Source organism: Phyllobates terribilis, unplaced genomic scaffold (genome assembly GCF_046119375.1).
Source record: "Phyllobates terribilis strain yellow unplaced genomic scaffold, ASM4611937v1 Scaffold_4__5_contigs__length_816908805, whole genome shotgun sequence".
Classification (NCBI taxonomy): domain Eukaryota; kingdom Metazoa; phylum Chordata; class Amphibia; order Anura; family Dendrobatidae; genus Phyllobates; species Phyllobates terribilis.
In genome coordinates, this window is record NW_027362764.1 from 306,177,271 (window position 1) to 306,193,494 (window position 16,224).

Genomic DNA, 16,224 nt, shown 5'->3' on the forward strand with positions numbered 1-16,224 from the left:
GCCTGGAAAGGATGTTCCTTAACATTTTTCCCAGGAAAATCCATTTTGGTTTTGTTTTTGCAGGTTTTATTGCGAGTCCGTAAAAGTGGCACAATACCTCTGAGAACATTGTTGACAGCACTGACCTGGGCGTCCGGAATGCTTCCAGGAGTCTTCCCCATGCTGATCTCATGTCATTTGTGCACGGTTCCTGTCAATTTGGGCAATTTTTAGGCCTCTGCAAACCGCCGGGGGGAGCCACCGTAAAAATGCTCGAGTTTCCCATAGACTTACATTGGGCTCGTTACTCGGTCCGAGCACCTGAGCATTCTAATTTGCTCGACCCGAACAATGAGTACCCAAGCATTTTAGTGCTCGCTCAACACTAGTATTAACCTCTTTCCAGGTTATAAGTATAACCACTTTCGCATGACACTTGTCCAATTTCAGGTCCCAATAAAAGAACGTTACTTTTTACAATGATTGGTATGAGCCCTTACCCATACATACCCTTATGTCAAGGACCTGAAAGTGGCGAATCCCCGCAGTGCACCCACTTAGATTTATAAGACTGCAGTCGCACAGAGTGACCACAGACTTATCAGTTCTGACCGGACAAAACCTTTAGGCTGTGTGCCTACTATGCGTTTAAGCATTTCCGCAGCGACAATTCCGCCGCGAAAATGCTTAAAGAACGCTTGGTAGAAGGTCTGCAATGTTCCCCAATGATAATCCACATGTGCTGTGCACATGCTGTGTTAATTTCCTCTGCAGATTATCAAAAATCCGCAGTACTACCATAGATTTGGCGGAATCCCGAAGTTTTAGCCGCCATTGACTTGCATTGGACCACATAAAATACGCATGACAACACGTGCACATGCGGATATTATGCGGTTCAATGAACGAATGGTACCCGGGTCTGGAGAAGAGGAGACTCCCTCCAGACCTGGGTACCATAGTACCTGCAGTTAAAAAATTTTAAAATAAAAAAAAAATAAAAAAAACTTATACTCCCCTTTCCAGCGCCCCCAGTCTCCTCTGAGCGGCTCTGCTGTCTCCTCCTTGGCTTTCAGGGGTGGTCTGCAAGGACCTTCCGTGGCGTCAATTAGTCATGTGACAGTCACGCAACCTCTGACGTCAGCGGTCAGGTGATCGTCGCGTGACCATCACATGACTAAATTACGTCATGGAAGGTCCTATTTGTTTGTTTGTTTTTTTACAATTGATGCTGCATTTGCAGCATCGTATCTTGATCACACTATATAAATCCATTCCGGTTGCATGGATTTATATCGTGTGACCAAGTTGTCAAGCACTTTTCCAAGTGGTGCTAAAATCGCTTGGAAAAGTGCTTGACTACCCGAATGCGAAATCGCATGTTCAAAACGCTTCACTTACGCTTCTACCTGGCAGAAAAACGCATGTAAAATCCGCACACGTTTTTTCCTGCCAGGGAGATGCAGAAACGCTCAGGGAAAAATCCACAGCATTTCTGCATCGTGGGCACATAGCCTCCAGGTGTTCCAGCAGTTGAAAAACTAGTAACCTTAAGGCTGTGAACTAAAGTTACCTTGGGTGTGTATTTTACTGCACTTACTAATAAAAAATGGTGTCCCCCGTAATTTTCATAATCAGAAGAGGGAAAGTCGTTGGGAACGGACCAATAGCCCTAAAGGTTCCCAGGCTATTAATATCAGCTGACCGCTGTTTGCTTAGCCTTTACTGGTTATTATACAGGAAAAAAAATTTATGTGGGCCCCCCCTATATTCACTAACCAGCAAAGGCTAAACAGACAGCTGCAGGCTGATATTAACCTACAAAAGGAACATTAGGCACAAATGCTCCCAGACTATTAATAACAGCCCACAGCTGTTTGATTAGCATTCACTAGCTAGATTACAGGGGGACCCCTGAAAAAAATTATGTAGTGTACACCTATAAATTCTAACCAGAAAAGGCTAAACAAACAGCTGTGGGCTGATATTAATATCCAGGGGCAATGGATACTTGCCCCCTCCAAGAATAACATTAGCCCTTAACTGCCCCAAAAATGGTGCATCAATAAGATGCGCCAAATCTGGAACTTAGCCTCGGCTCTTCCCACTCTCCCTGGTGTGGTGGCAAGTGGGGTAATAGGGTTGGGGTTGATGTCAGCCTTGTATTGGCAGCTAACATGAAGCCCAAGTTAGTAATGGAGAGGCATCTATAAGATGCCCCCATTTATAACCCCCTAGTAAAAGTTTTTAAATAAAGACATGGCAAGAATAAAATCCTTATTTTAAATAAAAGTTGACACCATTTTTTACATTAATTTAAAAATAAAAAACAAACAATGTTTTACTCGCTTAATGCGTAATTCAACTGAAGCCATTGTCACCTGAAAAAAAAAAATCAACAACACTATCCCTCACGTGTGCAACATGATGAAATAATCCACACTGTCCCACACCGATCTCACTTGTAGAACAGTCACATCAGCAGATGTAAATGCTCTAGAGGACAGCCGACTATACACCAACAAAGGCAGCCTGTAGTGCTGAACTGCCGTGAGAGGTCACAGGAGTTCATCAGCTGATTAACTCCTGTGACCTCTCACGACAGCTCAGCGCTATACACTGCGGAAGCAATTATGCTCCTGTCAGTTTATAGCTGGCAGCCAAGTAGTACAGTCTGCACTCGCTGTTTACAGTGACAGCAGGCATCAGCTGATGGGAGTAGTAGTCTCATTAGCTGATGCCTGTGACTCGCGGTAAGCTTTTTTACCGCAAGTTACAGTTGCGGAATTACGCAGCGCCCTGATCAGCAGTAACAATGTTAGCTCTTAACTTTTCAGCACCCGGCAAACGTTTTCAGAACAAGTTTGCTTATCTCTACTCATGACAACTGTGCAGGGGGTGCTGATAATGAGGGAAGTGTGGCATAATGCTTGGGCCTGAGGCTCAAACTCAAAGGGGGAGCATGATTGTTAGAGGGGCTGTTGGAAGGATTTGCCATGAATTGGGGGTGTGGGGACATGACAGGGATTTTTAACAAAATTAGGGGTAGAAAGGAAAAAGGACTGGGACTTGTAATAAATTGTGGGTGGGAGAGGACACAGGATAAGGAATTGTAATCAAATGAGTGAAAATGGGACATAAAACATGGATTTGTAATGAACTTCAGAGGGTTGGGAGGGGGATAGTCACAGTGACTAATTTATTTTTATTGAACGGTGGAGATGTGGCTAACTATAGCTAATGGGGAGCACAGTGCTAACTTATGAAATTATATTTGGAATGGTGTATTGCCAATTGCATATTATGGTTACGGTCACACTATTTCACATCGCTGTTTGTAAGCCAAAACCAGAAGTGGGTCAAAAATGCAGAAGTTGTGCACGTTTCTATTAGGCTAAGTGCACACGTTCAGGATTTGAATGCAGAAAATTCCTTAAGGTTTCTGCATCTCTTGGCAGGAAAACTGCTGCAGAAAAAAAATTAGAGTTTTGCCTCAATTTTGATGCATTTTTGTATAGCAATGAATGCTTTTTGGAGCTAAATACATTTGAAAAAAAAAACATGGGACATCGCTTTAACCCTTGGATTACCTTCAGACCTGGGGTGAGTATATTGGTTAATTTAAACGATTAAACAATGTGGGTTGTATTTCAATTTAAGTGTTTTACTCTCCGTGTGTGTTTATTTAACTCTTTACTTTGGTTTAGTAATAAAAAGGTCTGATTGACACCTTTTCATCACTAAACCAAAGGGCTAGGTGTCCGCTAATCCCATAAACCTTAATCTCATTAGTATTCTCATTCATGACATTTCTGGGGCAGACATAGTAAACATGTTCCCTGGCTATTAACAGCTCACAACCGTTTATTTAGCCGCTACGTCCCCAAGATCAGCAACCAGCAGCGCTTTGGACTCGGCGTATTTTAGCTGCATCCAAAACCCTGTTTTCTAATGTCACACTGGATCCACCACATGTAATGACACTTAAATCTGTCAAGATCTGTAGCGGAGACTAGAGTCTCCACTACAGAAATTGGACATGCTGCAGGTACGTGCCCACGATCAGGAGCCACAGCGTCCAGATGGTTACCGCATAGTAGATGGGATTTCCAGAAATCCCATGTCCACTATATGTTCATCTGAGGCTGCCGGTCCCCCGTGGACACTGACATGCACACGTCTTTCAGGACCACAGCATGTCAAATCCTCTTACGGAGTCACTAGTCTCCGCAACAGAAATTTGACCACTAGAATGTATTGAATGCTGTAAAAGCACATGGTTCAATAAACACATGTGGATTTACCTGCGTTAAATAGAATGCAGCGTTTTGGACACAGCAAAAATATGCTGCATCCAAAATCACTGCTACATCTGAATTGTGGGCAAGTAGCCCAAGATAAAAAAAAAAAAAATGGTGTGGGCTCCCGCGTCTTTTTCATTACCAATAGAGGGTAAGTCGACCGCTGGGAGCTGATATTAGTAATTGGGGAAGGGATTATTAGCCAAAAATGTTCCCTGGCTATTAGCTTAGCCTTTACTGGCTAGATTACAGGTGGACCAAACAAAAAAAAATAGACGTAGGGTCCCCCTATGAAATCTGACAAGCGAAGGCTAAACAGACAGCTGTGGGCTGATATTAATAGCCAGGAAAGGGGCCATGGATCCTGACCCCCTCTGAGGCTAATAATATCAACCCTCAGCAGCCCCAGAAATGGAGCATTCATAAGATGCGCCAAATCTGGTGCTTAGCCTCTACCTGTGGGTTAAAGCCCAGGTTAGTAATGGAAGGCGTCTATAAAATGCCATTACTAAACCCATAGTAAGGTTTTTGATGTTTTTTCAAATAGACATGGCCAGACTAAAGTCTTTTATGTAAATAAAATTTCACTTAATTTTTTTTATTTTAATAATTGAAAAATAAACACTGTAAACTCAAACACCCAATCCCCGAAGCCATGGTCTCCTGTAAAAAAAATAAATTAAAAACAACCATATCCCTCACCTGTCCGCCATCATGACATAATCCCAGTGTCTCACAACGATCCAAGTCACTTTTACAGCAGTCACACCAGCAATCAATGATGAGATTGCTGTAGAAGACAGCACTATACACTGACAGGAGTGTAATTATTGTACATTGATGCGCAGGTGAGAGTGAAAGGAGTTTTTTATTTTAACCCCTTTACTCCCCAGAGCGGTTTGCACGTTAATGACCAGGCCAATTTTTACAATTCTGACCACTGTCATTTTAGGAGGCAAGAACTCTGGAACGCTTAAACAGATTACCCTGATTCTGAGATTGTTTTTCATGACATATTGTACTTCATGATAGTCATAAAATTTATTCGATATCCCTTGCGTTTGTGAAAAAAAAAAACAGATTTGTCAAAAATTTTGCAATTTTTAAACTTTGAATTTCCAAGCCCTTAAATCAGAGAGATAGGTCACACAAAATAGTTAAACATTTTGCCACATGTCTCCTTTACATTAGCACAATTTTAGAACCAAATTTTTTTCTTGTTAGGGAGCTATAAGGGTTAAAAGTTGACCAGCCTTTATGACAGAAAATACCCAAAAGTGATACCATTATAAAAACTGCATCCCTCAAGGTGCTCAAAACCACATTCAAAAAGTTTATTAACCCTTCAGGTGCATCACAGGAATTTTTGGAATGTGGAAGAAAAAAAATGAACATTAATTTTTTTCACAAAAATTTTACTTTAGACCTCAATTTTTTATTTTTGCAACGGTATCATTAAAAAATGAACCCCAAAATTTGTTGCACAATTCCTCCTGAGCACGCTGATACCCCATATGTTGGAAAAAAACACTGTGTACATGGCAGGGTTCGGTAGGGAAGGAGCGCCATTTGACTTTTTGAGTGTAAAATTTGCTTGAATAATTAGCGGACGCCATGTTGCGTTTGATGAGCCCCTGATGTGCCTAAACAGTGGAAACCCCCCACAAGTGACCCCATTTTGGTAACTACACCCCTCAAGGATTTTATCAAGGGGTATAATGAACATTTTGAACCCAGAGTTACAACACAGAATAATGTTAGGTCATCATATTGAATAAGTTGCCATTAGTCTTGAGTGCAAGTGCTCGCTACTTGATTTTGCATCGGGTATGCACCAAGTATCACGGGTGCTCAAGTGACATGCTCGAGTCCTTGCCCGCATGTTTCACAGTTATTAGACACCCGAATAAAACACACGCAGGGATGGCTGGCAATCCCCTCAAGTTTTTTTGGGCTTTTTAACAGCTGCAAAACATATGGGGCGTAGACTCGAGCATGTCACTAGAGAACCCGCTATACTCGGTGCATACCTGAGCATCTGATGCAAACTCAAGTAGCGAGCCCTTGTGCTCAAAACTAGTCTTTTCTTCTTTACTCCTGAAAAAAGCCCAACCTATACCCTAGCCCCAACCCTAGCCCCAACCATAACCCATACCCTAGCCCCAACCTTCACCCTAGCCCTAGCCCCAACCTTCACCCTAGCCCTAGCCCAAACCCTAGCCCGCCCTAACCCTAGCCTTAACACAACCGCAACCCTAGCCCTACCGCAACCCTAGCACTACCGTAACCCTAGCCCTACCGTAACCCCTAAGCCCAACCCCAACCCTATTCAGGAATTCTTCTTTTGGGGGGTTTTTATGCCGTTTCGCGTGTGGTAAAATTGATAAGGCAGCTTTATTCTTCGGGTTAGTACGTTTACAGCGGTACAACATTTATATTGTTTTTTTATGTTTTGGCGCTTTTACACAAAACTATTTTATAGAAAAAAAGAATTATTTTTGCATCGCTTTATTCTGAGAGCTATAACTTTTTTGATTTTTCGGCAGCTTGTTTTTTGCGGTAAAAGGACGGTTTCAGCGGTACCATTTTTATTTACATTAGTCATTTTGATCGTTTTTTGCTTCTTTTTTTTCTTTACTAAAGGGGTTAACTAGTGGGACAGTTTTATAGGTCAGGTCATTCAAGACGTGGGGATACCAAATGTGTACTTTTTTATTTTTTTTCATAAGGTTATTTATTTATGGGTACAATATTTTTTTTGGGGGGGGGGGATTATTTTAATTTTAAATTTTTTTTTTTTTTTTTTTTTTTTTTTCACTTTGACATTTTTTTACTTTTACATATTGTCCCACTATGGGACTTTCACTTTTTACATTCTGATCGGCTGTATAGCACAGGAATGCAGCACCATCCCTGTGCTATACAGCCTGTCAGAGCTGCACAGGGAGTAGTTACTTTGGTTGCGCACTGCGTATAACGACATCGGGTCACCATGACAACATCTGGGACTGGACGCAGACGCTGCGGGATGACGGAAAGAAGGTAAGTATTGGCTCTTACCCCCCCCCCCCCTTGCACCCGCAATGCTGCGATCGCTTTCAATCGCAGCATTTCGGGGGTTAATGTGCAGAGAGTGGTGTGGGACCGTTCCCTGCACATAGTACTGGGTGTCACCTGTGACAATCAGCTGACACCCGGCCGCGATCGCACCCGCACAGCTAGTGTGCGGGCGAAATCGCCCAGGCATACTAATACGTATCTGACTCTTAAGTGCGAGGGCGCAGATACGGAATAGTTTGCCTTGGGCTGAATAGGGATTAATATAGATTTTTTTTTTTAAAACACCGTACACAGACGCCGGCTGAGGAGACAACTTCACCCCTCAGCTGCGCCTGCTGAACGGCAATCGGATGATGGGAGGAGTAGTCTTCCCCAGGTACCATTCTTTGGGAATTTTTGTGGCATTTTTGACTCATTGACTTGAATTGAGTCAGTCAAATATGCAGCAAACATCCGCAGCAAATCCGCAAATATATTTATGCCTGCGTTTTTGCTGCGAATTTGACTGAATCAATTCAAGTCTATGGGTGAAAAAAAAGCTATAGAAACACACAGAGAATTGACTTGCTACAGATTTAAACGTAATGACAATCCTAACAACAAAATTTCTGATCATGTGCACAGCACTTCAGGATTGTCATTGCAATAGCTAGAATACGGATTACCTAGCTTTATGGTGCATTTCCGTGCAGAAAAAGCATAAAAAACGCACAGTGTGGACATAGCCTTATACTTTTTCTGATTATTCCTAACCTGATTTTGGCTTACACATACAGATGTGAAATTCTGACCAAATACTGATTGTGTGACCAAAGCCTTATGGTGTTATTCATATTTATGTTCAGCAGCTCTGTGTTAAATTTTGCTTCCAGAATTAAAAAAAAAAATTAAAAAAATTATGCATTACACTTGACTGAAGAAATGGCAGCAGAGAGACCCAACAGAATCCCATCGCTGCGACCACATGTGATGGATCCACCACCCGCCTGACGTCACTATTACGTCAGATGGATCACATGATATGGATCTGCCCTCTGCACCAGCGTGACATTCCGCACCTCCTTGAGGATGCGCAAGATCAGATTGGTACAGTTCTACAGAAACCCCCTGTCCACACGGGTACAGAAAGGCACCAGGCAAGGAGAAGAGGTGGCCCCACTCTGTCACTGAAGGGGCACTACACTAACTCACACCCCTGACAGGCTGAGAGGCTCCTTCACTAGCTACAGTGAAGCAGAGTTGGTTGGCCTGGGAGATCTGCCATCAGTTTCATTAGACATAACGGAATTATATCAGACTAGAAACCAGCCCAGTAGTGTGTTCGTTGGACCGAACAACGGATGCGAGTTCGTGGCTCAAGAGAAAACAGCAGCCCAAGGTTAAATTATATATTTAATTGCCTTAGCGGCACACAAGACAATACACTATATTTATACATATGCAATGGTCAGGGTTGCAAACAATAGTAGGGGTACAAAAGATATAAAGCAGTTATTAAGAGTCAGTTACGAGTCAGATGGAAGGCCTGGCTTTCAGGGGAATGGCTGCCACATGGGAGGCTTGGGGGCCTTCTCTTTGTTGCAGGACTTCTCCCACCTGACATGTCGTCATGACCTCCCCAGGAAAAAGACAATGGAGCCAGGGCAGATGGGCTCCTAACCCCTCTGGGGTCACTCCCACTCCTGCCTCCTGGCTGAACAGAAATCTCCACCCCTGGTCTCTCCGCTAAAAACTCTCAAAAACTAAAATGTGCTATACCTCCTTAATGAACAATCCTAGGGAGCCGGTTCTGGCATCATCGGATCCAGCCGGGCACCTGCTACATGTGGAGACCAAGCACCAGAGCCCTAGGGGCTCCCGCAAGGCTGTGCCATGTATCTCCCTTTCCCTATGTGCTGGAAGCCTGAGTGACATTCCCCATTCTTTTGTGTTTCCAAAAATGTAGTTTGTGTATCACTGGGATGCATCATATTCCCATAACTTGGTGTCGAATTATCGGACACAAAGGACCGCATGGCTTGGAGTCCACAGGGTGTCGTCATGTGCAGCTCACAGCTGCTGTGAGGTATGTCACTCCCTGCCTCTCGGCCCCCTCCCTTGCATGAGTGTCAAATTAAACTGCACATTGAAGATCTCTATAATCCCCGCCAAACAGGGAACAATGGTTGACATGGGATTATCTTGAATATTCGTCACAGTGACCTCATAATGCACTGATCATTACGGCTCTGAAAATTAAGTCTTGGCTCTAAGCCATTAATATGAAGGTTTGACCAGGTGAAGAAACAGAAGAATACGACATCTCTGGTAAGTTACTGGATGTAAAAATTTATTCTCATCTATAATGCATGACTTGCAGAGCGATAATGGGAATAATTTTCATTTGTAAAACAGTGTCCCTTAAACTATAATCACGCATTAGTGTGAAATGTGTATGTGCTGCCCTATTTATTAGATGGCACACGGACCCATAGAGCATCGTAGAATCATTCACTCACCCATGAAAATCACAGATCTGAGAATGAAATCCATGAGACTAAGCATGTCTTATTATGATCCAATTTAGAGAATCAAAATGGGACACTCAATGGATCTGTGTTGTCCGATGAAAAAGCAGAAAATCTGGCAGTGTGGCACCCCAGGGGTCTGGTTGCCACAGTGGTAGAAATACCATGTCTGAGAGCGAGCATGGGTTTTCCTTGTCAGGAGTACATTTGCATGCAATGCCTCCTGCCCCAGTCCAGGGAGGGGAGGAACCTGCCCTTTATAAACTGGATCTGGGGCGGGGTTAGCAGAGAAGTGAGTTCCAGAGGAAGGGACAGAGCAGCAGCAAGGAGCTCTGTAGGAGTCAGGAGCTGAAGGCCAGGAACTGGAAGCTAGCAGAGCTCGTCCTGGCAGAAGATTCAGAGAACCGGACACTGGAGTCCGAGGCTATGAGGATATCCACATTCAGCAGCAGAAACCACCTGGCAGGGGATTTCAGGTCCTCTGGCCATAGAAAGCCCGGAGGCTCAGTCACACGCAAGGGAACGGCACTGCCATCGAGGAGCGGAAGGAACCAAAGGCCCCAAGTCACCAGCCATACGGGTGAGCACCACACGGTACACTCAGGGACGTGGGCTACTACACGACTACAGCAGGGTAGCCAGGTAGAGTGCAGTCAGACGGGAAGGCCTACACCTCCACCTGGCCAGGGAGGACTCTTGTTCGCTCACAGACTGACCAGGCCTCTAATGTTAGCCAGTACTCCCGGCAGGGCCTTCTTCATTACCAACAGTAAAGACCCTGAACTGCACTGCAAGGACTCAGTCATTTCTGGTGCACCCATGCACCACAACCCTCACCATCTACACACGCTGCCCTGAGGCTATACTCCTCCTGTGGAGGGTTATACTACCCTCTGCTGCACACCCAACATCCGCCTCAGTGGCCTGCCCCGCAGAGGCGGTTCTCAGTGACCGCAATCCACGGGTGGCGTAGTCGGACATTTCAACATTAAAAACCAAGTAAACAGATCAGCCACTGGTTTGACCACCCTGAGCCACGGGAACGGGTCGCCGCCACGGAGACTACAACCCCCAACATTACACAGAGCCCTGGCTCCGGGTATTCCCCCACACACGGCCCAGGGGGCGCATCAGCAGCATCTCACAAAAATGTGTAAACGTAGCCTTTTGTATAGCAAAGTCCCACAGCATATAGTGTACTCATAGTTACATCCCTCAGAATATAATGAATCTTCATTATGTATAGCGCCATTCTTTGTTATATAGCGCAATCCCCTATTACATTATTGCTCATTTATGTATAGCACCATCCCTTATTACATAGTTTCCTCTCTTTTGTATAGAGCCACCCCAACATGAACTCTATGTCCCCAAGTAACATAATAGGTTAGAGGCCAAGGTAATAGGACCTTTAACGTACCACCCTTTCCCTCCAATGGGTCAAGTAATCTCCGATGACCACTTAAACTAGAATGGTTATTTCTTTTCACCAAAAAATACCATCATGAGGGAAGAAAATAAAAGTAGTGTACTTTAACAATGAGGCTTAACAGGGAGAGTATTTTCAAAGTTAGATATAGAATCACTCATTGTTTGCAGGCCATATACACAATACCAGAGACAGATAGAGATATTCATCCTCCACATACTATATTTTAAATGTCAAACACATGGACAATCATGTAAACTAATGCCAACTATAATGGGGGCTGTTTTATTTGAATTAATGTGTACAGCATTTGGCAGATACCCTAATGGAAACTAAACAGAATTCAATATAGATAAAGCGATGTGTATGATGGTTTTTATGTTCCTCATGTGACAAATACAGTTTGCAGCAAGACTGATAGTGGCTCTGGTGCCATATTCCTATATGGGTAGTGGTTCTGGTAATGTATTCATGTACCGATGGTGGTTTAGCTGACATTCATGTAGTGATGGTTGTTCTGATGCTGTATTCATGTACTACTAGTGGCTCTGGGGATGTATTCACGTAGTGATGATAGTTCTGGAGCTTTATTAATTAATCACCAGAACCATCATCAGTACATGAACATGAAACCAAAATCATCAATACATAAATATGGCACCAGAACCAATCATCAGTAAATAGACCACTGGAATCACCATCAGTTCATGAATAAGGCACCAGAACATACATCATGAGAACCACAGTCCGTAAATAAATACACCACCAGTAGACATATACACGCATATAGACAAATATATTATGTATAAATATATAAGTCACCAGAACCACCATCAGTACATAACTACATCACCAAGCTTAGTAACTCGCCCTGAGTAACGGTTCCCCCAGGATTCCAATGAATTCATGTAACCGGTCTCGCCCCTATCTGAACTTAGGGGGCGAACGTGTAACACATACTTACCATGTATTGTAGGAAACAGACTTGTGCATAAGTTATGGTACAAATTCTTGTCTTGACTCATTTCAAATACCTTTTCCCATTCTTGAACAGTCATTTGATTTTTTATACTTTCTGCGGTTTGATCTTCCTCTCTCAAATCTTTTCCCCCAAACTTTAAATATATAAACAAACATTTACATGAACAGATCACTGTATGCAAATATGTTTAAAACAATCACATTCAGAGCTTTAAAAGGGAACCTGTCACCAGAAAAAAAAAGATGAAAAAAAAACGTTATTAACCGAACACTGTGGGGAGAAAATGAACTTTATTTCCCCTGGCAGCATTGGGGTTTCAGACACTGGGCAACGCCGCTGCGGGTCCAGTCACTGCTATGAGCATACATGGCATTGGCTGTAACAGCACCCCCAGGCCCTGACATTGGAGTCGGCTGTCAGTCAGTCAGTGCTGAGGTCGTGGTTACAGCTCCGTCCAAATGATTGAAACCGGAACTCTGCTGGGAGGAATGAAGTTCAATTTCTCCCTGCAGCGTTCGGTTAATGCTATTACCCTGCAGATTAACGCCATATCTGAAGGTTAATAGCATTTTTTCTGGTGACCGGTTCTCTTTGCACTACTTACATGAGGCTTTGTAGCTCCCACATGACATGCTAAAAAGGCCAGTCGGTATGACAAATCTCTGACTCCTAAGGCTTTTAGACCCTGAATTCCTTCAGCATTAACTCTTTCGCCACCTGTGACTTTGGCTCCAGTTTCCATTCGGGCATCTACAAACAAAGTAATATGAAAAAGTAGGCATGTAAATAACTTGTAAATTTATATAAAGTCATATTAAATACACACGTACACACAGATCTCAATCTCACCCTTTCATCCCCAAGCCTGTTTTCACCTTCCTGACTAGGCCAAATTTTACAATTCTGACCAGTGTCAATTTATATGGCAACAACACTGGAACACTTAAACGTATCCCAGTGATTCAGAGAATGTTTTAAAGTGACAAATTGTACTTTACATTAGTGGTAAATTTAGGTTGAAATTTTATTTTTTTTGTAAAAAAACAGAATTTTGAAAAATTTGCAATTTTTAAACTTTCAATTTTTATATCCTAAAACCAGTTAGTCATACTGTACAAAATAATTTATAAATAACATTTCCAATATATCTACTTTACATCTGCATCATTTTTTAAACTTTTTTTGTAACTAAATTAGAAGGGTTAAAAGTGGATCAGCAATTTCTCAGTTAACCAACAAAAATAAAAAAAAATTTCAAAACTTTTTTGTAACATGTTTGAAGTGACACCATTTTAAAAACTGCACCCCTCAAAACCACATTCAAGAAGTTTGTTAACCCTTTAGGTGCTTCATAGGATTTAAAGAAATGTGGAAGGAAAAAAAAACACATTTTTAATTTTTCCCCAAATGTTAGATTTTTACAAGGCTAACAAAGGAAAATGAATGATGCAACTTGTTTTGCAATTTTTCCGGAGTACGCCGATACCCCATGTGTGGAGGAATACCAAGGTTTGCATGCACAGCAGGGCTCAAAAGGGAAGGAGCACCATTTGACTTTTGGAGTACAAAATTGGCTGGAGGAGATAGCGGATATCATGTCGCATTTGCAGAGCCCCTAAGGTGCCTAAACAGTGAAACCCCCCCCCCCCCTCCCAAATGACCCCATTTTTTAAACTATACCCCTCACGGAGCTTAACCAGAGGTGTGGTGAGTAGAGATGAGCGTTGTTCTACTCGAACTGTTCGCCAATCTCAAATTCGAGCTGTTTTGGGCGGTGTTCGAGCCGTTCGGCGAACACGAACAATTTGAGAAAAATTCGGCTGTTCGAGGTTATGTTCGATAACTGTTCGTGCACCAAAATCATAACTGGATTTTTTCTCAGTAATGATGAAAATTAATGTTAATACGCAGTTTGAGTGTACAGCGGGGTGGGGGGAGGGGCAGGGGATGGATCTCTGCAGGATCAATGAAGATCTCCATTTTTTTTTTTCTCTTTCCCGCATTTACAGTGGGGAGGTGCAATCTGTCAGCCTATCAGCAGCGCACACACGGAGCGAAGTGCTTTTTTTCACACAAGCAAGGGCATGTGTCATTGGCAGTGTATGTCACATGTCCTTGCCCTATAAGACCAAGCCATTTTCCCAGTCGCCACCATTTTCTCACTGCTGCAGCTGCGTGTTAGACGGCACCGCTGTTGCGGTGTGCGCTATACCTTGTTAATTTCAAGCCAATTTTCGCACAAATCTACAGATAGCTTGGGAGTAGGGATAAGTTGTGATTGCAGTCCTTTTAAGGACTAGGTTACAGCATTTTCTACGACTTTTATCAGGCAGGTCTGTGCTCTTAAATAGATAGATTGTGGGAGTAAAGACTAATTGTAATTGGAGTCCTTTTCAGGACTAGGTTACATCAGTTCCTATCAGTTTTTGCCAGGCAGGTCTGTGCCAGTGCTGTGCAAGTATTTTTCACAGCATTTGGCTGAATCTAGCAAAGCTAATCCTTTTTGGCCTATTGCAGAGTGTGTTAGTCAGTGGAGTAGCCTATCTGTGTTGCAAGATATACCACCTGTGTATAGAATACCAATTTTTTTACTGCACCTAGTGAAGTAAAATCTTTTGGGCATCTAGCTCTGAAAAAATATTTGGCCTTCTAGCAGTGTGTGGGACTTTCTCTATTAGTCCATCTATACTGACCTCCATCAGGTTGCAAATTAAAAATAATTTTTTTCTGCATCTACCTCTGAAAAAATATTGGGCTTGTAGCTGTGTGTGGGACTTGTTCTATTAATCCATCTATACAGACCTGCATCAGGTTGCAAACTGAATAAAAAATTTTTCTGCATCAACCTCTGAAAAAATATTTGGGCTTCTAGCTGTGTGTGGGACTTGTTCTATTAGTCCATCTATACTGACCTCCATGAGGTTGCAAATTGAATATAATTTTTTTCTGCATCTAACCCAGCCAATAGTTTTGGCCTAATACCACAGTTTGGCCACTCAGCTCTGCTCGGTTCCCATCCATTGTTTTTTTGTGCAAACAACTCCAGAGTTGTGAATTAGTTAACCACCAAAATGAGTGGAAAAAGGCCTGCTGCTGGTGGAAAGGGGAATAGGCGTGTTGGGAAGGGGAAAAAAGGTTGTGTCCGTGGGGTAGGTGCAGAAGAAAGACCATCTTCCAGCTAAACTAAAATGTCTACTTCTTTTAGCGGACAATGTGATAAGATCCCTTTCTTACGGCCACGCCAATCGCTACAAATTCCAGATGAGGCACAAAAACAGCAGGTGCTTCAACGGATATCAAGTGCTCCTTTAAGTGGGCTCTCCTCCACATCAACTTCAACATCACAAATACTCCAGTCCTCAAAGGTGTCACCCCAATCGCACTTGCTTCCTCACAGCTCCCAAATCTCCAGCTGCCCGTCTGAGTATGAGGTAGAACAGATGGTTGAGTCTGCAGAGCTGTTTACTCATACTATAGCCTGGGAATCAGAGGTAGACTCCAGCGCTTCTGTGAATCCAGACGAGGAAATGATCAGCACTGATGCCCAGAATCTTTATGAGTCGGATCCAGGACCAGACGCAGAAGGTTCTGACCATAATGTAGACCCTCATTCCCAAACTGTAACTCCTGTTGGTGGAGACAATGAGGAAGACGATGATGAGACTCAAATACCTGATTGGAGCGACAACTTTAGTTTTTTGTCAGGGCAGGAACAGGTTGGCTCTGAGGACGACGGTTCTGATAACGCACAGGGTGATGATGATGAGGTTGGAGATCCCACTTACTGTCAACCCACAGTCAGCCAAGAGATGAGGTCAGCAGAGGAGGTGGAGGAAGATGCTAGTGACAACGAGGTCAGGTTGCGCCTTCCTGGACAGAGACGTAGTACTGGAAGCACGTCAACAACTGCATCCTCAAACACAATTCTGCCTCTCACCACAAGTCGTGGTGGCTCTTCAGGTCGCA

General features: G+C 43.1%; 1 protein-coding gene across 1 annotated transcript in view; it reads right to left on the reverse strand.

Annotated features, from left to right (window-relative positions):
• Window positions 1-16,224, reverse strand: part of LOC141264330 (maternal DNA replication licensing factor mcm6) — a 467,762-nt gene that overhangs the window by 259,653 nt on the left and 191,885 nt on the right. The window contains exons 6-7 of the mRNA XM_073676620.1: window positions 12,863-13,008; window positions 12,241-12,391 (exon numbers count right to left, since the gene is read on the reverse strand). Of these exons, the coding sequence (XP_073532721.1) occupies window positions 12,241-12,391; window positions 12,863-13,008 (297 nt within the window). The remainder of the gene's footprint in view (window positions 1-12,240; window positions 12,392-12,862; window positions 13,009-16,224) is intronic.